Consider the following 26,646-nt stretch of genomic DNA (forward strand, 5'->3'; position numbering starts at 1 on the left):
TACGGAAGGTAGGTGAAATCATTGCGCGACAGGCGCGCGGGGCGCATGCGCGGCTCGCACGCCTGCGCACCGCCACTTAACCTCAATCCGAGGCATGTTTTTGAATGAAACTTCATTCGTAGCCGGCCCCCGCGACCGTACTTTGCTTTTAGGCGATTTCGGCACTCGAGACGACTTATCTAACCTTACGAATGTACGCCTAGAATGTAAGTATCTGGGCGATAAGTTAGTTTCAATTAAACATACAGGAAATATATCGTACGGAATGCTGTTATATCTTGTAATCTTTTACTGTAGTTGACAATATACGCGAGTAACGTGTATGGCTGAAAATCTTCATTCAATAACGATGACCTTGATCGCGAGTTAGTCTATAGATAATTTTTTTGAGTTTAACTCTTACGTTTAACGTCTCCGTATTCACTTCTGTAATAAACCACATGAATATGTTTTTACGTAATAGGCATTGAAAACCGAATAATGGCGAAGTTGTCTTCCTTTAAAGATTCATAAATACGTGAATTTATAATATCGTAATGCTGTCTGTAACAACCCATTTTTATCACCTTTTGTTTGGGTTGTTACTTTTTCAATACGATAGTACCTAAAACCGCATTGTTTTAACGCCGTATGGAATCGGCACAACCGCTACTCAGATACCACTCCTATCCACTTATGTCCTGGTGAAATAATTTTGAAGCTTTTTTGTTTTCACTACCATCTTAAGCTGAAGCCAATACTACTCAAATAACTAATCATACTCAAATGTAGGCATGATAATGAATGAATACCATAGTTTCATATTTAACAAAAACCACATTTTACGCAAATCAAATAAATCAAGTTTGCCTAATATTATATAAGGATGGATAGAATCACGCGTTATTTAAAAAGTCATATGTTGAAATATTTTAAATTATAACCTGTGAACTCAATGACTCAATGTCAATTGCGTATGTATGTAGGATGTTTCATTATAAAATACTAGGAACACATAACAATGTGAGAGTCTCGTGGCGACAAAAGGTATCCGCCCACTGCGTGGAACTAACAACTACCGCTTCCGACACCAAGCGGACTCCACATGACAGATACTTGAGCTCACAATCAAGTGATAACCAAACCGTTTGTTCATTTGTAATGCAATTGGCGAGCTTTTATGAGCTCCAGCATTGTTGGACGCAGACTAATTAGATAATGATGTTTATTCTGTTGTTAAATGGAAATATGTGTTAGAGTTATAGCATACGTTAGCCACTGTTAATTACGAAGAGCTGGCTGAATTTTAGTCCATTGCAATATAAAGTGTATACTTTACAAAACAAAGGCATATCGTGGAGTTTTTGGTTTAAATCATAGATTCGGTGACTCGAGAGATTTTGATTTTTTCTTTAATTGTTTTTCCTGGAGCTATGTATCTTTTTGAACTAAGTTTTAACGTATTAACAATATAAACTTAACTGATGCAGCTATAAAGCAGAAATAGGATTCATTTACATATCTACGAATAAAACCAACCCATCATCCAGTGCGAAACCGAACTCAAGGCACGTTAGCTTCAGTTGCAAGAAATAACTTCTTGGACAATATAAAGAACTAGTTAATTTTAATACAATAGATACTTTTGATGACACTTAACTATAATAGACGTTATTAATCGTATTTAGATGTTAATTTTGTGTTACCTAATTTTACGTAAAAGATAGATCACGAACCTTTTAAGTTTTCTGATTTGGATCTCAGCTGATGAGAATTCAGTGAGTGGATAAACAGATTAATATTGTCTGATATCAAGTGTTACGAATAAACGATCTTGGTAGCTTTTACAATATGGTGATGGAGGCATTAATGTATATAAAAAGCCAGTCTTTTTACAAAAGTTAAACATGCAACGGTGCAATACGCGTTCTGTCGTTTTTTAACACAAATACGTATCAAACTTGTGCTGTTATTTTAACCGTACAGTGTATTTAACAAAAGGTAATTGTTGAAGCTAATATTACTCATAGTAACTAACTGATCGGCTTTAAAACATAAGCTTGAAAAGAAATAAACGCTTATTACTAATAGACTTAGATCATGAATAATATACACGTTAATACTAAAAATCTTCATAGAGGAGAAGGGCTATTTGACTAAAGGTATCTTTAAACAACGCGTCTGACATATATGATATAATACTATGTGCGTGAGTTTTGTATGGAAAGACATAATTATATAGCAATCTTAACAACAAGGGAACAAAACAGAAATATTACTGTTCAAATAATACTTTCAATTTACATATTTTGGCTAACAAAATATATTAAAGGACATTTCGATGCGGGAGCATTAACTACAAAACTTGGTGAAATCAAACCAAATCCTTTGTATATGGACAATACTAGACTAGATAATTAAGAGGATATATGAGTTGAAGCGTCTTGTTCACAACTTTTATGTTGAAATATTGACCTTATTATAGTTTCAAATCTGTGATAACAAACTTATTAGTGAACAATTCACCGAACCAGAAACGTTATTCAAAGAGACACAGAACAAAGTCAAACATCAAAGAATTGTATAATGCATACAAAAAAAGTATCTATCTTTTTACTATATTGTTCGACTAGTGCCTCGCTAGTACAAGCAGTCTTTTACCCGACTCAGGCCACAATTTTCATAAAAACATAGATCGATTATTTAGAGGTTACACAGGATAAAAGGATATATGAGTTGAAGCGTCTTGTTCACAACTTTTATCTTGAAATATTGACCTTATTATAGTCTCAAATCTGTGATAACAAACTTATTAGTGAACAATTCACCGAACCAGAAACGTTATTCAAAGAGACACAGAACAAAGTGTGCTGTGGAGGTTTTAGGCAAAGACTACGTGGAAATGAAAACAAGCCTTCTTACAGTAATTAAAGAAAGATAAACAGATTACAATCAAAAACAAATCAAGCGAAATCGAAGATGCTTTGACACGTATAACATTACCTGCTAATTATATGCTCAAGAGTAAACACACAAACATATTAAATACAATGTACACACGCACACAAATACAAAACGTGAACAAATAGGTGGAACAAGAAACTTCACACTCCCGGTAAATCATTAGTGTCAAAACAATGGGAGGCGAAAGGATACACTTTCTTCGTGATTACGCCCCGACATATTAAATTAATTCGTGGATAACAGCTGCACTCCCACATATCCGCGAACAAACAAAAATGAGTTATGAACACGGAAGAATTTTGAACAAATATGTATATATTTGAGCCAACATAACTGATGTACGAGTGGTACCCTCATTAATCATTAAAAGCCTGTCACAGTCCGCAGACAAGGGCCTCTCTCGCGGGAACGTGTGCGAAAAGCACTGAGTGTGGATTGGTGACTCCACTAACTTATGAAAGTAGGAGCGGCGAGTCTCTCGACCTGCCTTAACACCGACTCTACATACAACATCACAGCTAGGGATTTATTTTGCAGGATTGTACATTATGTTAATACGGGCTATGGCATTACCGCTCTCACAGTAATGAAACAGACCCGTGCCTAGTGAAACAAATATTTGTAACGATGTTACTGCTATAATTGCATGTTTTATACCTTTAAGGATTAAGTAACTTAAAAACTGTATTTTTCTCTTGGCGAGATTTACAATCTTATCTTACATATGAAAGTAGGTCGAAATTAGAAAATATTTAGCAATTTTCTTGCATAGATAAAGATAAATGGTTTATTAGTTGTTTTTGCAATGCCACAAATGATTAAAATTCTCTACGACTCGAATAATATTAATGCTAATGTAAATTCCTACAGACAAACCATTGTTTTACAAGGAAACTAATTGATAAGTATTCTGAACACGTGTACTTTGTATTGATAGATTTATAATATTATTCAACAATTGGGTTACGTTTTACTACTGCAATAAAAACTTATTATCATTTATTAAAATTGCAAACTTATACAGCAATAAAAATCTAAACAAATGCACCCCAGAATGAAACTTCAAGTGGCTATTCAGTTCTTCTGTACACATAAACGAACAATATGTACAGAAAGAGGGCAACAAACAATTTTAACCTGTCGGGATCAAAATATTGCCATCTTAAACGCAAGCAGCATTCCCCAAGCCATTCTTATTCTTGCCTCGAAAATATTTCTCAACGTCCCTTTCACGTCCCCAATTTATTTTAAAAGCTTTTTTTGAGACATTAGATATCAAATACCGTAATGTACTTGTAAAAGATTCATACGAGCGTACGAATAGAATATTTGAAAAGGTATATAAAGCCCAGTGTTTGCAGATCTAGACAATTCGAGTTACTTCCCCATAGATTTTATTACGTTGCAAATAAAAATAGGTGAGGTTAACGGAGTGGCAAACGGTTGAAAGCTTTCAGATGTTTCAACTGCAGGTGACGTCGTCGTTAGCAGGAAATGGCTACCGACACGCCACCTTCAGGCAAACCTTTGACAACCCTCTCGTAATAGCAGTAATAGAGAAAATAAAGATACGTGTATTATACCCACGGCTACGTAGCCGATCTCTGTATAATTATATCTACTGTATCTGTGAAGAAACATGCACAACATATTTGATATATTTACTAATTCAAAAGTAAACTTCTGCTCATACGAGCAGAAGTCAATGAATGGAAAATCTGTTCACTCGGGTCTGTATATAGACCCGAGTGAATAGATTTCCTATGATTTGACGACTATTTGTGACAGTATTCTTTTAATTGTTTCGAAGATAACCTTCCTAAAGGGTATTAATTGTCTCTTCATTGATTAGATTTCAGAACAGTATTTTAGCATGTCATACATTAGCGTAAACAATGTTCTATGTGTTAGTATAGGATATAAAATATCAGTGTTAAACATCAAATGAATGAACATTAACATTTTCCGCATGAAAAGTGAATCACACATCCATACGTCCAAAAAAACTTTCGCATTTATAATATTAGTAGGATAAAATAGGCTCACACACAAAACGCAAATAACTATCACAATAATTAACATTTCAGTAATTCAAGTTAATTTGCTGTTTTGGTTAACATAAAAGTAATTATGAAATTATATAATTGAACTAATTGATTGATGAATCATCAGTGGCTTTCCAATTCATATCAATAGTGTGTTTACCGAGTTTAGTGATTGTGTTAATTGAATACAAATATTTAACGGTTAATTTTGCGATCCATTTAATTTCCTTTCCCGGAATACCTGAATGATGTAGTGCAGGGAAATACATCATTTACTAGATTAGTTAATGAAAATACACTATTTTGACTGAAATGTTTGATGTGTTATTTGTTATTAGTCTGTGAGGTTTTGACACCCGACTGAATATTTATTATTTAGTTAACAGTTGCAGTTGTTGTTGGAAATTTTGAATGGGTTTCACGGGAATAAGTATAGTGAATATACCAAATAAAAATATATATAAGTTATGAAAGGCTTATAAAGAGTTTTGTTTTTTTCACTCCTTAGCGAAATGAAAAAGAAAAAACATATTATAGTAGATTTTTAACTAAAATATGTTTATAGTGTGTTTATGATAAGAGGGTTAATGATTATTATCTTCTAGTGACTAGGCTACTAGTGATATTATCTTGGGCATTTTAAGGTTTTGTCAGCTTCAGTACTTACCTATATTTAAACGTACTATCGAAAAGATTTTATATACCTATGCGAAATTATCTGTTTCAAAAACCATACTTTGAGGTGAAAGAAATGGGGTCATTGAAGCAAATATATTAGCTGAAGATTTTTTATGGTCGATATGTTAGTTACAAAGATCTTCCTAAATGCAATCAAAATTTACCGCATAGGAACATTTTTTAATGGACAATTCACGCAACCTCGTCTACTTATTTATAAATTTAATTTACCAAAGAATAAGACAAATTTAAGTTTGACCAACGTTCAAGAAACCTTTAGAAGGAAATTGTACGCAAAATAGAAGATATTAAGCCTTACTTTAAAAAACGTAAAAGAACTCTCAAGAACCAAATGTATATAATTGAAGAAGAAAAAACAAAGCCAAAAGAAAATGTTGGATAAGAATTCTGATTACTACTATTACCGATCCTCCTGTTGAGCTTGGCAAATAAAATTATGAAATAAGTACTCTGATTTGGATGGGGTCCAAATTTCATGCAGAGCCAGCGCCACGTGTAACTACTATACTTGGAATTAAAATGAAGTTTAATATCACGCCAGTAGTTTCTTAGAAAGGTCGGCAGAAGCCTTTTACATCTAACGTGGAATTTGATTCAGACACTCTATTGTAATTACTGTACGGGGAGTATTTTTGGTTAGAGGCTGATAATGGCAAGATACATTGCCGTAAAAGAATAATGTTATATCATCAAATATTAGTTAGTTCTCTTAGGGTATACCTAACTTAACTAGGTATAGGAAAGCGTGTAACATGTATCTAACTTAATAATTTTACATTCAGATTAGTTTTTCAATTTAGTACAGTATGAGAAAATATAAGTAATACGTTTTTTAAACTATATGGATATAATAACGGAAATAACATATTAATTGTCAAATATAATTCGTCTTTCATTCATTATTATTAGTTTGTTCTCAAGTATGATCATTTTAGTAAAATAATAAGGCCCACAAATGACAATAGTTATTACAACAAAGTCCGATTAATTCTTCAATTTGACTGCAACGACTGTAGTAAAATGTTTCTGAACTCGAAGCAGTATGAATCAGTATTACTTTTTATCGAAACACAGATAAAAAGAGAGTAAAGAATATAACAGGAAAACTATGGCGTCGCATGAGGAAGTCAAAGAAATGGAAAATAATAGTCGAATGATAAGTAGCACAGTTTGGAGGTTATGTTAAGTACAATAAGTAATCGCAATGTATGAAAAAAGTGAACTGTTCTAAGAAATTTAATGTCACGAATAAACTTTTTAATAATTAGAATATCTACAGTTTTAAAGCATTTACATTATAATATGTCTATCTTATACTATGAATCGTCTGTTCTAGTACTATGGATCGATAAACGACATAATTTTACAAAATAATTTTAAGTAATTTGACATATATCACATGAAAACGGCAAGGAAACGTGGGAACAAAGTTAAAATATATTTGATACACGTCTCCAAGTGTTGCGTAACGTTACAGAGGCTGCTTACATTAACAAGAATAGCTTTTGCCCCGGCATCATTCTCGCTGCTTTGAAATAGAGAAACTGTAATTGCTTACTGTATCCTTAACCCAGTATAAACATTTGATGATATGCTGTAATTGTGAGGTATTTAAGGGGTAAAATGTTCATAGTGGATAATTTAGATTTATTTGTTGCTACGGGAAATAAATGTTGACGAAATTTACCGTACGCAGGACGAGAAATGATTCAATGCGGATATTCCACGTGGTCTATGGTTGGACCATGTGGACAAAATAATGGTAGGTCTATCGGGAAGAAAAAGCAGTCTTTAGCAGTTTGCTTATTATTATTAAGATGTGTTTAACGCTAATACGTGTATTTATCATCCATATTTAAGCCTTTTCAACTTGAATTTTAGTGAACAAATATTTTCGCGATCCTACTTAAAATTTGCCTGAAGTTATTAGTGAAAAAGTGTATATATACCTAAATCATTAAGTTAATGTAGGAGTAAATAAAATATAGCTCAACACTATCCATTCACAGAAAAAATACGTATCGTCGTGATAACTTCAATGGAAAGCCATGTGGGTGGCGAGTGTAACTGGCTATTATCACTTTATCAAAACATGTATGACAGAAACGTTTCCCTAAATTTAATTGGTCGGTTTTGTACGACAGTATCTAGCATACCGATCTGTTATCGCGGAAAAGGGATTAAGGAGTTCCACCCGCGACCCGGGAGCTCTTTCTGGCCCACTAGTAGTGACAGGGCGTGGATACCAGCCGTCCGCATTAAACCTGCATTATCACCAAATATATAACAGTGCAGACGTTTGCCCCTAATCTACGTGAATCCTTGTATTTATCATTTAAGGGTTTGATTTCTGGCTTTCATTGACTTTTATTGTATTTGTCACAATGTATTATGTTTAGTTGCCATGGACGTAAGTTATTGGAAATTAACATTGTATTTAGAAGTCGTGCTAATAAATATGATTAACAATTAAGTTTATAGCGTCGTTAATTGATAAAAGTTTCTAATTATTTAATTGTTTATTGTGTTCGTTAACATAATTATGTTTTTACATACCTATGTATGTAATAACAGTGGGTATATAACTCGAACAATGTCTGACAATAGCAGTTATATGCTAGTTTAGAATGCTAGACACATAGTAATGGCGTGTCTGCGGCCGGCTGTCACCCACACTACGCGCTGATAAATGGTCGGGCGACGGATCCATCACCCACACTGACACCACACCAGCCTCCACGCCACCTCGCCAGCTCCGACACACTATACTTAGGTTAAGAAACGTGTCTTGCCCAACTCGATCAATACAACCTTGTAATCGCCTAACAACCGAACAGCCTCACACGTCCTCTTCGTCACTTGCGACCACATATAGCTGTCATAACGGGTCAATTCTTATATATTAAACGGAAATTGAATTATCTGAAAATGAATGATGGATTCTATACAACTCGGGGTCGGTTTACAAAGCGGCACTAGTGATGCTACGAGTTTTTTGTTATTGGTGCTGCTCGTAAAGTAGTAAACATAGCATACTTCGTAGACGGTCCATCGTCTCCCTCGAGTTTGACAGAAAGCATCACCGCAGTAACCACTGTAAACGTTCGCTACACACGGGTCGGACGCGAACGTGATGAACGCACGGTGTCGTCTCGTGATGACACTCACCTCGCACTCGGTACACGTGTGTACGGAGTAGGGCTGTTCGCAGTCGTAGCGACCGAGGATGTCGACAAAATCGCAGTGCACGCGCGCGACCATAGCGTCGAGACCGAGGAGGTCGTGCAGCGCGCGCTCGCAGCGCTCGCCTCCGGCCTGCACGTCGGCGCGCGCGCCGCGGTCCAGCGCGGAGGCGGGCGAGCGCTCGCAGCAGGCGCGCAGCCGCAGCTCGGCCAGGCGCCGCGCGCGTGCACCGGCTCCCAGCGCGCACAGGTGCGGCACGTCGCGCTCCGAGAGCGCGTCGGGCGCGCCGCCGCCGCCGCCGCACGCCGCGCCCCTGCACTCGCGCACGCCGCCCGCGCCCTCCTCCTCCAGGTCGCACGCGCTCAGCCAGGGGTTGAGGCGCGCGAGCGGACTCACGGCCAAGCCCGCGGCCGCCATCAGCAGCAGCAGCAGCAGCGGCGGCGCTCGCATGGCGGGGGCGGCGCCGCTAGCGGGGGCCGGCCCGCCGGGCGCGGCGCTGCCTCATACCGCATCGCGCATGGCGACCTACTCGCGCGGCCCGGGCCGCGGGGCCGCCGCGCGGGTTGGGCGCGCCGCCATGTCGCTCGCTCGCCGCTCGACTGACTCCCCCCGGGCGCGCATCGATCGCCCCGCGCCCCGCACCCGCCGCTGCGCGCGCCCGCTAAACCTCCGCCACCGTTATGTAACCGTGCGCGCGCACCCTCTGGTCCCGCCCGCCGCGCCGCCCGCCCTCTAGCGGAACTGAACAATTTCCCGCCCGCCCAACAAATAGCAACATGCTGACATTAAAACGGTTTAAGTTGATTTCCCGTAGAGGGCGTATCTCCTTGTTTTACTCCGACATCTATAGGTTTAAACTTCGTACCAACTGATGGCAAGCCTGTTCCCAAGCAACACTAGGGTACAGAGTTCACAAAGCCAACGCTTAAGGTTCAAAAATCTTTTTAACTCTACGGCTCTACCAGAGAACCAAATAATATGACTGAACAGCACCCAACTGTATACTCGTACAGCGACGTCTACCTAGAGCTAGGCTCTTAAATTGTCAACCCTTAAACCAACGGCATCAAATCACCAAGTACCGTAAATCAGTTATTTAAAGTTAACGTTCTTATTTTCTCTTTTTTTCTGGTTTATTCACTAACATATTGGTCCATCAACCTGTTAAAAATGCAGTATTGATAAAATATCTTAATGAACGCAGATCTGTTGGATCGACCGAACTACTTTAATACCTGTAGATGAATTGTTTTAGGCACACATGTAAATATTGTCTAACTACTTTTTACTCCAACCACTTGTTGCTTCTACCATGAACCTGCATAAACCTGTGGACATGTTATTTCCGCAGTATCCGTTGATCATGACCTAATTCTCCCTTTTCAAAATTAGCAACAAAACAATTAAATAATAGGTAACGCTGTTAATGAAATAAAATAAAACATATAAATGAGTCTTATTATAATCAATACATCCAAAGGAAACAAAAATGATCACCTGGATGTTATTCTTGGGTGGTCTCACCGCGAAATGGATATGTGCACTTCCCATATAGGTTTAACGACCCATTCGCTACGCGTGCACAATGTTGGCGCTGAACAATGCCATGAGACGTTCTCGCACGCATCTGCCAAGTAGTGCGGCGCCCGCTCTCTGATGTCTGTCGTATGGATAATACACGCTTTGTTACACTGGTACTGCGCATTAATTGCTATTGTAATTAGGCAGACGAGTAAGTTGATTCGACGTAAACAACAAGTTACATGACGACATATCTTCCGTCTCTCTCTCCGTGGAGCGATCGTGCACGCTCTCTGTCGCACAGTCGTGACGTAATGTGCCCGCGCAACTCTCCGAGTGCATTCACTCACCGCGTAAACAGCGCAAGATCACAACGTAGACTATATTTCACTGGAGATTTAATGCCAGTATTGTGTAACAAAATTAATCAAAGTATTACGATAGTTTCTGTGAAGACAATAATACGAAGTTTTGAAGTGTTGTGCGGATCAAATATTTAAGAAATCGGCCGAAGGTTGTATTTCATCACACTATGGACGCCACTAGTAAGTAACTGGTTTTTGATCTGTAAAGTAAAAACCGACCTACACGTTCATCATAGCTACACAAAGACGCCCAGCACAGAGCAAGGAAAAAAACATAATCAACTTTCACAAATATTGTATCAAGTAAAAATGTTTTACAGTCAAAACCAAATTAAGATAATATTTCGTAATCCCATCTCAGCACGCTAATGTAAACATACACTTATCTTGCGCAAGATAAGGATCGCATTGTGGTCACATTCATACATTTCGTGCACCATATTAATATCCTCCATAATCATAAATGCTTATCATATCTGATGTAGCTGACATCAAATAAAATGTTGTTACAAATATTCATGTTTAATAATGATTAACTTTATTACGAAAATGACTTGGAGACGTTCACTACCTTGCTCAACTATCAAAAACGCGTTCAAACAAAATCGATTAAAAAGTAAAACAATACTAATTGATTATTAAGGCTGATACACCTTGAATTATTGTTTATAATTCGTGGCAGCCGGTATGATCACTTTCAGTAGTTGTAAAGCCTTGTAAAGTCACGCCCTGAATATCACAAACTGCAGTTTCATCATAACCGTTCACGACTCACGCCTGACAACCAAGTCCAAGTCATTAAACACTGCGTCTGACTTCAAACTAACATCGTTAAGAACAACAAAACTCTTGTTACGCACTAACCTCGTAACATATGAGATGTAATTTACTATTTTAGTGTAGCATTGCCTTCTTCCAAGGCTCTAGCAGACAAGGTTACTGTAATCATATTCAAAATGTTCTTTTTGTTAAGTTCGTATAAATACAGGCACTAACGCTAATCAACGCTCGTTTAATTCTTAACAATACAGCAAAAGAGTAAATAATTATGTACTAACGACTTTGTCCTTCAGAATACCTGTTTGTTAGTCATAATAAAATAACGAATTTCGCAATGTAGTATTTTGCTTACGTATCTAACGCTAAAACCTTGTTCAACGGCCTACTTTACACATCGGTTAAAAAACACAAACTGTCACTAAGTTCATAAGCGATAAAAATCATTTGAAAGACTAAATAGACCTCATAATTAACTGCGATGAGCACAATTCAATGATAACAAACCGCTTGTTTAACAAAATAATGTCGTTGTTTAACAAAATATACCGAAAATGCAAAGTACAAATGCGAATATTTAGGTAATATAGTTTTTGCTTAGTTCTACATATTAAATATTAGAAGTTTCTTTAAGTAATTCTGAACAAAATCTGCAATAGCAAACTTGTACCTTCTAAAATACATTAAGTATAATATCTACACTAGAAAATCTTAATTGAAGCAGACATCTGGTCAATGAATGCTTACTGTGACCAGTATGAATATGGATATTATGTCCGAACTACACGATTTGAATTGAATGTCTACGGATTTATATACGAAAACAAACCCGCCAATTGTATTTGCTTATATACCATAATGGCTACTTTGCCTACAATAGCTGATTTTACATAGTTGTCATAGTTATACAAAATAAAAAATTACTCACACTTCGCAGTAGAACCACAAAACTAGTTAAATATAGAGAAATAAACAGTAATATAGCTATTTTTAAATGATATGACAAGTCATGATTGCGTGCGTCAATACAAGCAAGCCACAGCATAATAATTAGCTTTCTAAGGCATTTCTTATATTGGGTATTTAATTACGCATATAAGTGGTCTAAAAATGGTGAGGTGAACACAATCGTAAACAAATAATTGTCTGTATCATCGTGACCTTTACTGACTTGTGTGAATCATTTAGAATACCAACTAGGTATAAATTCTTATCTACATATGTCTATAGTTACTATCATAAAATAAAAAATAGCTGTGCTTACTCCCACTGTATTTTAATCACGTAACGGAAAACTGTGATACGTCAGATGTTGACTGTCCGACTAACATTACAAAAAAAATAATCTAAGAATGTGTTTTAATTGTATAATGGAAATGTACTAAATAAAAAATGTAGGAATTCCTTTATTCTTATACTAAGCACCTGCTGAGTATCGAATAGATCATTATTATGTTCCACAGAATTTTGAGTTGCGTATAGACACATACAATTCATATTCATAGTTGACCCAATTGCCGTCCAGTTTAAAACATTTAGTTCCTTTGTTACTAAACCTCAAACAATGAATGTTAGAGCAGAAAAAAACCTAGTAATTTAATGCGAATGACTGATAAACAGGAATAAACATATTGATTACAATACATCTGCATCCGTCCAGTACACTGCTATGACGAACGTTGTTTAACAAAGGTATTTTTATGCGTTTCAGTGGAGAATAAAATGGGCCTTCCACCGCCATATGAACAGACGAGACCTAATCCTGCGCCGCCGCCATCATACTTTGGTGACAATCCTCCACCACCGCCTGGGTTTTCGACACTTCCTCCTGCGACGGCTCCTCGGACCACAGTCATTACCACACCGGCAGCCGGGCAAGGATCAACTCGCCCAGGGAAGATGGGACCAGGACCAACGGGGACCACGTGTATGACGTGCAATAAGACGGTGGTCACTACCGTCGAGTATGTTCCCAATAACCGCACGCACATCATTTCAGCAGCGCTTTGCATTCTAGCCGGGTAAGGAAACTCTTCATTATTTTTTACACACAAAGAAATTGGTTTTCGACAAACGTTACTCCAAAAGTAACAATGTTAAATGCTTCTTTTACAATTTTAAACAACATTTTACTTATAGATTAGGTTAACGATCTAATTTTTCATCGTATTATGACTAAATTATTATGATAAAGGTCAACAGATAAGAAATGTCTAGTTCTAAACGTCCGTGATACATACCGGAACATCCTACTACTTAGCGATTAGTCAGTAGATATAAAAGTTTATAAATAATGTGGTATATCATAAGATATGATCGTAATTACAAGTAGTCATACAGTTTATCGTCAACGAAGTGAACAACTGTGTCCGATGTATGCGGAAGTTCCTATTCCGAGTATTATAGTATGGAAAATAAAGTACTGCTTTTGCTGCGCGTGAACTAATTTTAAATGTCAAACACTAGAGTATTTTACATTAAAACGATAGCAGCTCGATAGTATCGCAATTTTGACATTTAGACATCATGGCGTCAATAGAGTTCATGACTACAACTCATTTTAACGCGTTGTTAGGAATCGTTTACGAATATTAATAACCTCGGTAGGTAGTTGTTAGTGTAGTTTCGATCAAAAGGATATGCAGCAATATCCTTTTGCTACTCGTACCTAAAGCGTTTACTTCATAGTTTTTAACCCATTAGAAATAACACATTAGTAATATCAATTTTATAGCGAATTAATTTTATTAGCCAACCACATATAAGATATAAATTAACTCGTATTTTTCGTATAATATGAAATATTGAATTATTAGAAAATACAAGTAAATTTAATTTAATTTATTAGTTTTAATAAGAACGGAAAATCCCAATTAAAGAAACGTGAAACTGGCCTTTTTCTTAGTATAAAGGTAATAATTGGTATCTCAAGATCATTACAATTATAATCTCATTTTATTTCTCATTATTTGAATTATAATCTCAGAAGTCTTACATGATAATTTAACGTTTCAGTTGCTGTTGTGGTTGCTTCGTGCCTTACTGCATGAGGTCATGCAAGACTGCCAACCACTACTGCCCACAATGCAAAGCCTTCATCGGATCTTACACGCCGTCCTGATTTAAATCTCAAACACTCAATAATTATTATGCCTAATGAAATATGTAAGAAAGAAGATTACTCAGGCCCTGTTTCAAACTGCCCACGGAGTGCAAATATCGACTACTTGATATACTTGTACAATTAGCTAATCGAAAAAACAGGCAGCTTTAACAGTTTTGAAACAGTTCTTTAACTACCTAAATATCATTGTTTAAAGTCCGTAATAATAGACTGGCTTAAACTTGGGAGCATACTCATAAGAACCAATTTTAGTATTACAAACGGGTTCTTAAAATCGTGGTACTGAGTTGTTGATATCAGTCTATTAATACAATAATCCGATATCTACCGTGAAAAAAGAATCGAACAATGGGAAGTGATGGCGTTGTTCCTTTCTGTACATAAATCTTAAATTTCCCCTGATCTACTGAATTTTATAAAATGCAATCTCGTCTTATGTATCTCACTTAACTCAATTTTTATGATAAGTTAAATATAGTTTATGCCTGTAATGTTTTTTACATAGATCTTTCCAGTATACGCCGTATATTAACTGTATATTGTTTTCTACTGAAAGAGATCTGGTATCGCCTTTCATAGACAAAGCTTTTTTTATTCTAGATATTTTAATTTTAGCACAGATGTCAATTGTAAAGAGTTATTGCGTAAATATATTTATAACTTGAGAACATTTGACCAAATGTGAATCGAATTTATAATTTATAAGTAGGCTCTATGATAAAATAATAAATATTCAGAAAGTGATTTATATTTTATGCCTGAAAATATAAGTTTTCTAATACTTGTTGTAGGAGGTCTTATGGATAATGCATATTTAATTGTAAGTATATTAAATTCTGTGATATACTTTTTTCGAGGGTCCTTTATACTAATACTATTTTTAAATAAATAAATAATTGTCTCAAATATGTTTTATTATTTATTCTTTATCATACCTATATACTTTACTTAAATAATCTGTTCTCAAATTTTATTTCTTTGCATCATTGCATATTTTTGTCGTGAAAACATCGCCCAATCGATTGAAAATAACACATTTCCTTATGATTACACAGATTATAATATTAAAGATACGGTCTCCACGTGGTGTACCTATTTTACTTAATCTACTACCTACTACTTTATAATCATCTAATCAATAATAATGATTGTCCATATGGTTACAATAAATTAATAAATAATTTGGTACGTGGGAATACTTCCTTAACGATTCATAACTTAACGATCTTATCAAAAAGTTATAATGCTTGATGACCATACTGTCTGTCTAAGACTTTTCTAAAATTATTCACACATTGCAGAGCTTCAGAAAATTAAAATCTCCGCGAAATTACAAGTTAGGTACATACATATATTGAAATGGCACCGTCCATCTGTTCATATCAAACTGAACGAAGATTATCGGGTAACAAATACACCTTAGGCCTATCTTTACAAATAACTACGTCACTACAACTTATCTTAGAATTCAGTAATGTACGGATTTAGACGATACAGGTACAATGATAATTCAGATTTTAATCGCACTTGCACTGAATATTTTCACTGTAAGTACCGCACCTTAATAAGGATCGATATTTTTCTGACGCCAGATATCTATATTTCAATGAATCATATCGACGTGCTAAACAAATAAAATTTAATGTAAATCTAGCGAAACAAAATCTGTCAGAGTTTCAGAAAACTGGACCGGACACGTTAACAACATTTAGATATTCGGGCTCATGATGTGCCAGAATCGCACACTCAGACGCCGTAAACGAAGATAGTAGTATTACTTGAACCCATTCTAAGACAACAAATAGAAATATCTGATCCGAACTAAAAGCCGGTAGAGCAGTTTGGAAAGGACCTTTGGACAACGAGGAATTCAAACAGAAAAAGTTATTTAACGTTAGAAAAATCCACCCATAATTGACATTACTATTAATCTTATAATATTAAGTACCATTTTAATTCTTTAAGCTCACAATATCGTAGATCTGGAGTACATGCCCAGATATCTGCGGCAGTTGGGACAGTAATGCTCCACGTTTCTCCACCTCTTCGTCACGTAGGGTATTATGCAGCAACACAACCACCTGGGAACAAACAACATACATTATTAAATATCTGACAATTAGGTCATTTATACACCGGGACTGTTGGTAAGCTAATATTATGTGTCGTTGGTAGCAAATCAAATAAATACGATATTTATTTAAGGTCGGGGAAAAAGTTTTTTCGCATTAAAGTATGTATGAACTTGTAATAAAATCTCTATGGCTTCAAGAATCACAAATGAGTACACGGTTTATTAGGTTTCTTTTCTCAGTGAACTCGTGAGGTACCCAAATATCGAGCTTTTTTATGTAGAGAAAAGATTTTATTAAAAGGTCATACATACTATAATGCGAAAAGACTTTTTCCACGACCTAATATGAGGTATGTATGAGTGTTCGGGTTATTTGTTCACGTTGACCCTGTATTTGTATCCAATTGTGTATGGAGTAACAGTCCGTTTTACAATTTTGTTGTTAGGTCGTCTAAACAACATCCACACACTGAAATGTGGAACGTTAAATTTTATTTAAAACATTTAACAAGATTTGATTCGCACGTATACAAGTCGGAAGCATTGCTTACTAGGTATCTGAACCGCTCGCATTCTACCTACTGAAAAGAAAACAAAAATATAGACTGGTGCTATGAATTTCATAGCAGAAAATACCGACATCTCTTTGCCTAAGCAAAGCATCGAATCAGAGACTACGCAATCGGAAAAGTTGAACTATCTATTATACCTACTCAAAAATACTACTGTACCATAATTACTTAGTCTAGTCTACTCAAGTCTAATCAGTATTACCTAATGATTCATCAATACAACAATGCGGAGTTCATTTCAGAGATAACAAAAAAAACCTGATATTTACGTTGAAGTACATAATACAGGTAGATAGATAGGTACATACAATATGCGCGTATGATCGTGGATAAACCCAAGTCCTCATTAGCAAGTACCTACGGGTGTTATACATGTGGTGATGTGGTCTATTGAAGTCTGAGGTCATAGATACGAGTTCAATTGAAATACGTTCAATATTTTTTTCCTGTAGCTATGTGGTTTTTATGAGAACTCACAAAAAGGCATTTTGAATCACGTTACTTTTTCCGCCATACTTATTGCACTGTTAGCCACAGTGGTGGTGCCTAATAATTTAAGAGTAACATAGAGCCACTATTAGATACGATTTACACGTAAACTCTCATCTAAAATAATAGTCTACCTTAGTTTCTATTCAAACTTAAAACTAGTTTAATTTGGTAATCATTAACACTCTCACTTAACATTATAAAGAATTCGTCTCGCGCTCTTTTTGAGTTTGCCATTGCACAAGAGCTACCTTTCTTTTCTTTACAAAAAAGTTGTTATAGACAAACGTACCGACGTCCAACTTAGTACTTATAGATAATAACTCAAATATGAAAGATCAATCTCTGTTCTCTGCATACCAATATGGGAAGAAGCCGTGATTTAATGTATGTACATACGTAGTTATATGTATTAGTTACAGAATTACAGTAACTTGCGTGATGCCGATATAGTTAATCTTGACCTCGTTGCATCATATTGATATCTATATTGGAATTACCATAAGTCCAAAGTCGTATATTCCTCGTATATCATGATTCCTACGTCAAGTAAAATCACGCTATAAGCATTAATCTCAAATGATCTACAAATCAATATTTATCTACAGCTATGGTTCCCATTTTTATTAGTTACGTCCACCATTTAGTAGCAAAATAAATAAATCGGCGCACTTTAATCTCCCGTGTAACACCTATTTTATATACTTCAATTAACACACTAATCAATTCATTTACTAATTCATATCTACTATGTTAGCGGTTAACGTAAACTTGGCCTTAAAGCAAGGCTGAACGTCAGTGGACATCGAATCGTCATAGTTATTAGTTAATTTGTAGGTATAGATTAATACAAACGCGTTAACACAATTACCACACTCGTTCAAATATTTACATCTTATCTTCAATCACTATTGTAGAATAGGTATCTTGTAAATATTTTTAGATTATTATTTAATACTTATTTGACATCGCTGTGATTAGAATAGAATCATGATCGTATAGGTTTTTTTAAGTTTTATCCTTGTCCCTCTGACACCCACGAGACAGGCATTGTAAATTGCGCGGGAACCGAGATTAAAATCTTTTTAATTTTGTGTACAGCCAGCCGCATTGGTAGAACAAAATATAGGTACCTTGAATAAACACGAACGTTGTTCATTGTTATGCTTTACTTACAATTAATTGTTTTTTATTTAGTAAATCTACTTAAACTACTGGCGGCTATCTTCAAGAACAAAGAAGTGCAGTATCTCTGAGTGTACTATGCGTGTTTTATCTTAGCGGGGGTTTTATATAATCTTAACGCGCATTTTCCCGCAGCACACAATATTTTGATTACAACTTATTTTTTATTACCAACAAACCACTTTGTAAAGGAAACAGGTGGACACTTACCAGAAAAATATGCCGAGAACCAGAGCAACAGTGTGTGTGAGGGTGGTACTTCTGTAAGTAGCTTTCGTCATGACGTCTTCCATGCAGTGAGGACATCGCATCCCGACAGGTTCTGAACCCACTTGTAAGAGGTCCATTTCAATACACACAGCATTCTCCGTGCTTTGACCTATCTGACGGTATGCGTTGGAATCCACTAAAACAAAAGCGAGATACGAAGTTGAGTGTACTATTGCACCTTGTTGCAAAAGCGATCACCACGTAGGTACAGTCAATTAACAAACTTCTATCACTTCCGTATTAGATATTGCATTTAACTGCATTAAGATGGCAGGCAAAATCTTACTGATCTGATATTAAAACCCAGGATAGTTTGGGAATGGAATTTATTCTATGGAGAATTCGTAGTGTGTTCGGCAAGTTCCTAAACTTAACACATTTAAAAACATATCAGCAAATCGAGAAATTTTTATGAATTTTCTGGTATAGACACTGACTATAAAACTGGTATGGAATTAGTATAAGGTTCAATTCCTATAATCAAATTATGCATTGAACCACCTGGTCCCGCATTTGTCACAATGCCAGTATACTTATATCTTATTAATCTTAAATTATTAAAGTGTATAATATAATGAGGATAATAGTTAATAAAAAGTGTTAGGATAATATAGTATTCTAGATCCACATAACTTACTTGTTTACAAAATCCGCCGGACGAGATAACACTTGAGTGTCACTAGTTCTGATAAATCAAGTAAATACAATAATCACTTAGACCAGCTATAATATTAACACCAAGTATGAATATAAATGACACTAAACTTTCTTTGTCCAGTTTTGTTTTTCGAATTTCTGGTATAATTATATCTGATACAAATTCAACTTGTGAAATAACTCGCGATTACTAGGTACCCTAGTTGTTAGCTGCCGCATTGATAATCGTGAAATGCCGATATCTATTAGTTATCGTAAAGATAATACCTACTTAGGTAGGTGCCATATATCAAATAGGTCATTCTATATAAATGAAATGTAGTGAACACGACACAATGCTTTTCTAGATCTTTTAAATATTATTTTAAAGTAATTAGGAGCTAGTGTTATGAATAGGTTGAATCGTTACCTATTCATTTTAAATAGCCGGTCGGTACTTACATAGTGTTTTTTTTTCATATATAACATATTTATTGTATACCTGTATTAAAAAAAATCTTATAAGCAATTTGTAGTATTGTAGTATAGGTATATTAAAACACGTTGAAAACTTTCATTAACGTTAAAACACATAACGATCTCAAAAGATATTTATTCAAATATTTAAAAAAAATCCTATCAGCTGTCAAGTTTGAAGTTTGACATTTTGACATTGACACTTGTGTACTCGTGATGCGGCTTCGTCATATCAGATACAAAAATAACAACATTTTAATGAATTAGGACAACTAAAACCTGCTGAATTAATGTTATAAACTTTAATCATTTCTTTATGTTAAGTGTACAGTAAGATAATGTATTAAATTCTCATAAAACTTAAGTTATAACCAGCAGAATGGATGTAGATTTGCTAAGACCAGGCACTGTGCCTATATCTCCAGATACTATATTATGGTTTGAGTTTCTTCTAGACCCTAACCTTTTAAAGAAACATCTGAGTAAACCAAATCCAGGTAAGGGGACTTTTATGTATTAAAAATAATCAAAACTATCCTTTATTACTACAGCCTGTTTCCCATTCAATAAGGATTGACAAACTTAATAGATGAAATATTTACAAATCAAGCTATACAATGCAAATCCTGTATAATTATGTAGTGAAACTGGTCTGCATCAATAAATTTTTACTTATGATTATACATAATCAAACACTCAGGTTAATTTTGTATTGTCTCATTCCCAGAGCCAACGGCCTGTGAACTGATAGAGGAGTTTGTATCAGTGGACACAAAGAATGTGAACTCAAAGCCTACAAGTGAACGTGTGGTTGATGTGGATGCTCCACCTACACCTCCCACAGCCACCACACCTGCACCCGCACAGTTTACGAGAAAACAGCTGGCTCTGAAGATCCTTGCACTAAAAGTAGCTGCCACATTACACTGGAATTTAGGTAAGTTTATATCTAATTTAACTGTGATATTTAGTTTAATTTACTTAGTTACAAATCCATTCTGTATTGAAATGTGTCTTTTTGTGTACTTAAAAATAATGGTACCAATCGCCTACCAAGTTATTAAGTGTAGTGATGTTACAGTGCACACTACATAGTCTAAAGATATTACAAACCCCATATACAGTACATGGTCTGAAAGTATTAAATGTAAAATGCATTAGTGCATTTAATGATTATTTTAAAAACTCATTATTATAAAGAAAAGTATATCGAACTGTTTAAAACAGTGGTCTTCAATAAGTCACATATATAGAAAGAGATATTGATGTGTTAAAAACACTTTCTAACCTAATCTTAGTCTTCTTAAGGTTATTTTTAAACAAATGTGAATGATTACAGATGTATTTGAGAGTAAGCTGCCTCCTCAGATCCAGCAGCAATTGATGCAGGATCTTGTGTACATGACCACTGATGCTGCATTTGCTGTACCACCACAGGTAATATACACTGAAATTATTAACTTAACAGTAGCCTACCAATTGGTAACATGCCCAGTACATGGTAATCGGCCCCCTTTATATTTCAGAACTAAGATTGTGAATGATGAAATCATAGTGTATTAAATACATTTCTGCCTTTAACTGGCGGTGTAACAAGCATAAAGTTATAGAAAAAAGTAAAATAAATAAAAGTTTATTTAAACAGATCATGCTAAATATAATTTTATGGCAAAATGTATTTATTATAATGAAATATTTTTTCTGTGTTGTTTGTAGGAAGTGCCTGTAGAGTTGCTGCAGCAACCTCAAGTACAATTCGCATTGGTTTTATACCACAGATGGGTCGTCAGGTTCCCAGTCAAAGCTGCACTCCATGCAAAATCTAATAAAATGTCATATATTCACATGTAAGTATCTAGCACATTAAAGAGATATATTGTAGTTCACAGTTTTCACAGGATCTTTTTGCAGAATTCATTTTGCAACATTCCATTTTTTTTGTCGCAGACCTGGCATGCAACTGGATAGCGCATATAGTCCAATGAACCAGAACTTTGAGAAGATATTACGCATGTGTGATGCCTCCCGTATGCAAAGTATTATGTTCTTAGACGAAATATTATCGTTCTATGAACCAACATCAAGTACTGGCAGGAAAGAATCTAAAAAGATAAAAGTGCCTGTCATGGAGGCTTTTGTACATTTAACTGAAGATACATGTGATATGAATCATAATTGGAATGCTGGCGATATTGTAATCAGTCAGCACGAGCTCGCGATGCAAATACATTTCGATCTTTGTTACAATTACTTTTTCTATGGACAGCATAATTTGGCCAAAAAGCACATACTAGGGTGCAGAGAAAACTCGAATTTGTTGGAAAGAGAAATTGCTATTTATGGTTATGGGAGCCATAAAACCATGCCGTGGGGTGAATTTTACTACGCCAGTATGACGAAGGACGAAATACTCGGGTATATCAGAGCATTGAATTTAGGTTACGAGGTACTGAACGAGGATCCGACTTTGCTGCAAAAGCTTCAAGACTCTATTGCTAACCATTATACTGGAATTATAGCTGTCCTACAGGCTGATAACTTGGCGAGGGAGATTCCCATGGTTCACAGACAAGTGGTGGAGTTAGATATACAAGGGTCTGCTTCTAGTGGAGCATTTACAGTCGCTCGAGATCTTCTCAACCGAGTATCTGCTCTAAACGCAGTAAGGTACGCCTTAGAAGGTGGTCTGCCATCAACTCACCCCGAATTCCTAAACAAATTCAAAACAGTTGGTATAAAATTCTTCGACCTTCTTTTCTGGGCGCTCGCTCCTGTTTTAACATCTGATCTATCTGAAACTGACTGGGAGAACTTAAGAACATTCTTCCTACATCTGGCCACGTCTCAATGTAGATTACCCATCGATAGAATTGACGAATATCTCAAGAAACACGTTGGAGAGCCAGCTGAGAACATTAGAAAGAAGTTGATATCTGATGAGAATTTGAACATAATCATCAACGATCCCGTGAACATCGATGATGAGAACATGGACATTCCGCGGGAGTTGCTGATCGATGATTGGGAGACACCAGACTTTGAGTACAACTCTGTGCCCGAGTTGGAAATGGGTAAACTGAAGAAACGACTAATAGAGGCATCGACTGCTGACGATGTCCGAATGTGTTTGGTGAAGCTGGCGAATATGGCGCCTCAGTCATTGTTGTGGAAGTTAAGTCCTTCGTGGAAACCAGCTGGAGAGTTGTGCAACGCTTTAGTGTCACTACCAAGGGGATTTTTACAAGACTTTGGTTACGTAGTGTCTGGTGCGGCTCGTTCAAGAGCTGAAGCTGGATGTGCCCGCGTCGCCTTGTCACTGCTTTCTGTATTAGAAGGTGAAGCTCGCAGTCAGCTCGGTGCGGGCAATGACCCCAACTTGTATAGACTGTGCCGCCATCTATCATGGGAGGTGCTTTTCTTACAAATCAATGTGATGCTTAGTGAATGGCCGCACCACAGACTGAACCTGACAGCTTTGGCGAATAAGTGCAAAGCGTGTATCGCTGCCGTCAATGCTGGAGACGGCGTAGTACCGCGACCACAGGTAAAAATACCCTATTGATTCTCGTAGTTTTTTTTTCCGCATACTTAGTTTTCGTACTTTTAAGTATCAGAAATAGTCAATTTTGAACACTGTATCAAACTTTCCAACAGTTTTTATATCATTAAACGCTTTTGCTGCTTACAAAGATAGTTTTTTGTTGGTGTTTATAACCTGAATGTTTATTTTCAGATAATAGAAGCATGTTGGATCTGCCTGGTGAACGCGTGTGAATGGGAAGGCGTGGGAGTAACGACGGGTCCGGGAGAGATTGCCGCCGCGCTTTGTGCAGCGTGCTTTGAGCTACAGAGAGGAAAAGCTACAAGGAAGTTCCCACGACCATTGTGGGATTATGGTATGGAATTTACGCTTCGAATAATATTTTTACCCAAATACCTTTTAATTAGACAGTATGACATGACTAGATTGAACGCGATAAAGGTAAATGATTTTATTATCATTAAACTGCAATTACAAGGTTAATGAAAAGTAAAACGACTATCAATACGTTCAGGAGTCGCATTAAAAATTTGATCTAATTTTCATAGAATACTAAAATACCTGTTCATTTTCCAGCATTATCAATATACAGTAACGGCGCAACAGGGCCAGTGAAACGTTCAGCGGGAGGTTTACCAACACACTCTCGTGATGTAGACCGAGCCTCCACTGAAGCGAGAAATGCTTTCAACGCCTTCCTATCAACACTTCGTGAACCTCTCGCAGTGAGCGTGATGCTCTCCCTCCTCGCTCGAATACATAACTTTTTAGTGGACGATAGTTCGCTAGAACTAGTTGTTGAATACACCAACCTATGGCCTTCAAACTTATCCAATATGAACAACTACAACGCTAAATTCGTGCTTGAATCTCTCACTGATCTACTTGAAAGGAGTCTGAAGTTGTACCCGTATAATACTTCATGGTAAGTCAATGTTTATGTAGCTATAGATGGACTTGTATTTTACTTAATTTACGTAAGGCGTAACGCTACTAAAAATAACGTTCTGATGTACTAAATAACATTTGATGACGTTGTGTACAATAACAAAACAAGTAACACTGCATTTGCACACAATGCAATGCATATATGGATGCAATACGGTTATGTCGTTTTGTAGTTTGTGACCAGAATATGGAGTGTCAAGACTCAACAAATAAATTAATTCCAAGAGTTTTAAGTTTGTTTATATTGGCGCATACATATATTATATTGTTACATTGTCAAAGAAGATCTGGTGACTGATCATAATCGACGATATTGAGTAACATCGATGTTATCTTGCTTCATATTTACTTTTAATGAGGTTACAACTGTAAATACGCACACGTACACATGCGTGCACGCACAAGTTCACGTACACATTGTTTACAGTTTCTTTAGTGCGAATCTCCACATTACTCGAAGAAAATAGTTCTTACAAAATACGCTAGGGACGCTGCAGTTTTTCATAGAATACTTATGTATAGCTAGTCGGTTTTCGATAGTCGACAGGTTATAATTTGATATAACGTCTCAGGTTGCGTCTATACGGCGACGTGGAGATGGTGGAGGGGCGGTGGGGCGCGGCGCTGCGGCGCTACCTGTGCGGCGCGGCGGCGGGCTCGTGGCTGTTCCAGAAGCGCGCGCCCGACGAGCCCGGCGTCATGCGCCGCGCCGCGCGCTGCTGCCAGGCGCTCGCCGCGCCCACGCAGGCCGCCGCGCTCTGCCAGCTGCCCGACGACCCCGACTACACCACCGCCTTCAAGTGTCTCGCAGAAAAGGTAACATTATCTCCTAAAATAGGTAAATATAGTAGAAACTCTTGATTCTATGGAGTAGATACTGAAATAGACAAGCAGATGCAAACAAGTTTTTGTGTTTTCAATCCTTTAGTGATTTATACACCGATGTCAACGCATGAAAATGTGAGGATAAGATGCGAAAGCGTCGTAGATATTTTGACGCATAATATAAGTACAAGTTCGCACGACCAATTAACATAATGCATCGAACAGCCCTCAGATTGAAAGTTAAAAGCAGCCGCGTATGATGCGCACTGAATCTGAGTATTTACAGTGATTTACAAGTCATTGTTCCTTTCAGACGGGCAACGCTGCAGATGCAATGGACGCATATTACGGTTGCATATGGGACGGCACATTGCTGGAAGTGGCAGTAGCATTACACGCGCGGCGCGGGGAGGGGGGTCGACGGGCGCGGGCGGTGCGGGCGGCGGGGGCACTCGAACTTAACGCCAACAACAGTGACGACATACAGCGAGAGGCCGCCGCGATACGAAGGGGCAGGCTCCTTCGCGCACTTACTAATCAATATGTAGCGTGAGCTATCCTCAGACACGTACGGCCAGGTTCAATATCGTATAGTCAGTAAGGAGTATACCTACTGTTGTTAACAGGCATCCTCTGTTAGTAGAGATGTCCCTTACTGGCGATAGATTATTGAAACCCGTCGATGTATTAAGTGAAATAGGGGTCCAGATCTACTGGACATAGTACCCTAGAAGATCTATTGTGACGTCGTTTACTTTTTTACTGTCTTAAGTATTTGCGGCCTTATTCTGACATTTTAAGGGTCTCTGGCAATACACACTATCACTTGTTTTTAATACTAGTTAAGTAGGTACTTGTGATACGACTGGTTCAGTGTAATATATGAAATTATACTTAATTATGAATTAAAACTGTGGTTTTATTGTATGCTCTTTTCGCAAATAATAATTAATCTTACTTCTAATGGCAATA

At 36.7% G+C, this 26,646-nt stretch overlaps 4 protein-coding genes across 4 annotated transcripts in view; 2 read left to right on the forward strand and 2 right to left on the reverse strand.

Moving 5' to 3' along the window:
* The window catches only part of Mid1 (calcium-permeable channel component Mid1), a 48,133-nt gene extending 38,674 nt beyond the window's left edge, over nucleotides 1-9,459 (reverse strand). The window contains exon 1 of the mRNA XM_076129527.1: nucleotides 8,856-9,459. Within this exon, the coding sequence (XP_075985642.1) occupies nucleotides 8,856-9,320 (465 nt within the window). The 5' untranslated portion in view covers nucleotides 9,321-9,459. The remainder of the gene's footprint in view (nucleotides 1-8,855) is intronic.
* A 1,259-nt stretch (nucleotides 9,460-10,718) lies between these two features.
* Nucleotides 10,719-15,563, forward strand: LOC142982842 (uncharacterized). The gene is made up of 3 exons (XM_076129538.1): nucleotides 10,719-10,936; nucleotides 13,245-13,554; nucleotides 14,549-15,563. Exons 1-3 carry the CDS (start codon nucleotides 10,924-10,926, stop codon nucleotides 14,652-14,654), a joined length of 429 nt encoding a protein of 142 aa, XP_075985653.1. The 5' UTR covers nucleotides 10,719-10,923; the 3' UTR covers nucleotides 14,655-15,563.
* On the reverse strand, nucleotides 15,561-20,139 carry LOC142982850 (lipopolysaccharide-induced tumor necrosis factor-alpha factor homolog). Its single transcript, XM_076129550.1, has 3 exons — nucleotides 19,885-20,139; nucleotides 19,188-19,383; nucleotides 15,561-16,738 (listed from the first exon to the last, which is right to left on the reverse strand). Coding segments are annotated over exons 1-3 (312 nt in total). The 5' UTR covers nucleotides 19,886-20,139; the 3' UTR covers nucleotides 15,561-16,623.
* Nucleotides 20,140-20,563: 424 nt separating this feature from the next.
* IntS8 (integrator complex subunit 8) lies at nucleotides 20,564-26,583 on the forward strand. The gene is made up of 9 exons (XM_076129562.1): nucleotides 20,564-20,857; nucleotides 21,088-21,297; nucleotides 21,700-21,797; nucleotides 22,077-22,207; nucleotides 22,308-23,904; nucleotides 24,094-24,256; nucleotides 24,478-24,826; nucleotides 25,422-25,665; nucleotides 25,988-26,583. The coding sequence occupies exons 1-9, from the start codon at nucleotides 20,740-20,742 to the stop codon at nucleotides 26,225-26,227; spliced, it is 3,150 nt and encodes a 1,049-aa protein (XP_075985677.1). The 5' UTR covers nucleotides 20,564-20,739; the 3' UTR covers nucleotides 26,228-26,583.
* Nucleotides 26,584-26,646: the final 63 nt, after the last annotated feature.

Source organism: Anticarsia gemmatalis, chromosome 2, assembly GCF_050436995.1.
Source record: "Anticarsia gemmatalis isolate Benzon Research Colony breed Stoneville strain chromosome 2, ilAntGemm2 primary, whole genome shotgun sequence".
NCBI lineage: Eukaryota > Metazoa > Arthropoda > Insecta > Lepidoptera > Erebidae > Anticarsia > Anticarsia gemmatalis.

Excerpts from the sequence above, each read along its gene's own strand:
- LOC142982850 (XM_076129550.1), bottom strand. Across the intron at positions 16,739-19,187 it reads GTTCTCGGCATATTTTTCTG|GTGGTTGTGTTGCTGCATAA; the intron begins GTAAGTGTCCAC and ends GTTTGTTCCCAG.
- IntS8 (XM_076129562.1), top strand. The coding sequence starts at position 20,740 with ATGGATGTAGATTTGCTAAGACCAGGCACTGTGCCTATATCTCCAGAT. Across the intron at positions 20,858-21,087 it reads TCTGAGTAAACCAAATCCAG|AGCCAACGGCCTGTGAACTG; the intron begins GTAAGGGGACTT and ends TCTCATTCCCAG. Across the intron at positions 25,666-25,987 it reads TCAAGTGTCTCGCAGAAAAG|ACGGGCAACGCTGCAGATGC; the intron begins GTAACATTATCT and ends TGTTCCTTTCAG.
- LOC142982842 (XM_076129538.1), top strand. Across the intron at positions 13,555-14,548 it reads GCGCTTTGCATTCTAGCCGG|TTGCTGTTGTGGTTGCTTCG; the intron begins GTAAGGAAACTC and ends TTAACGTTTCAG.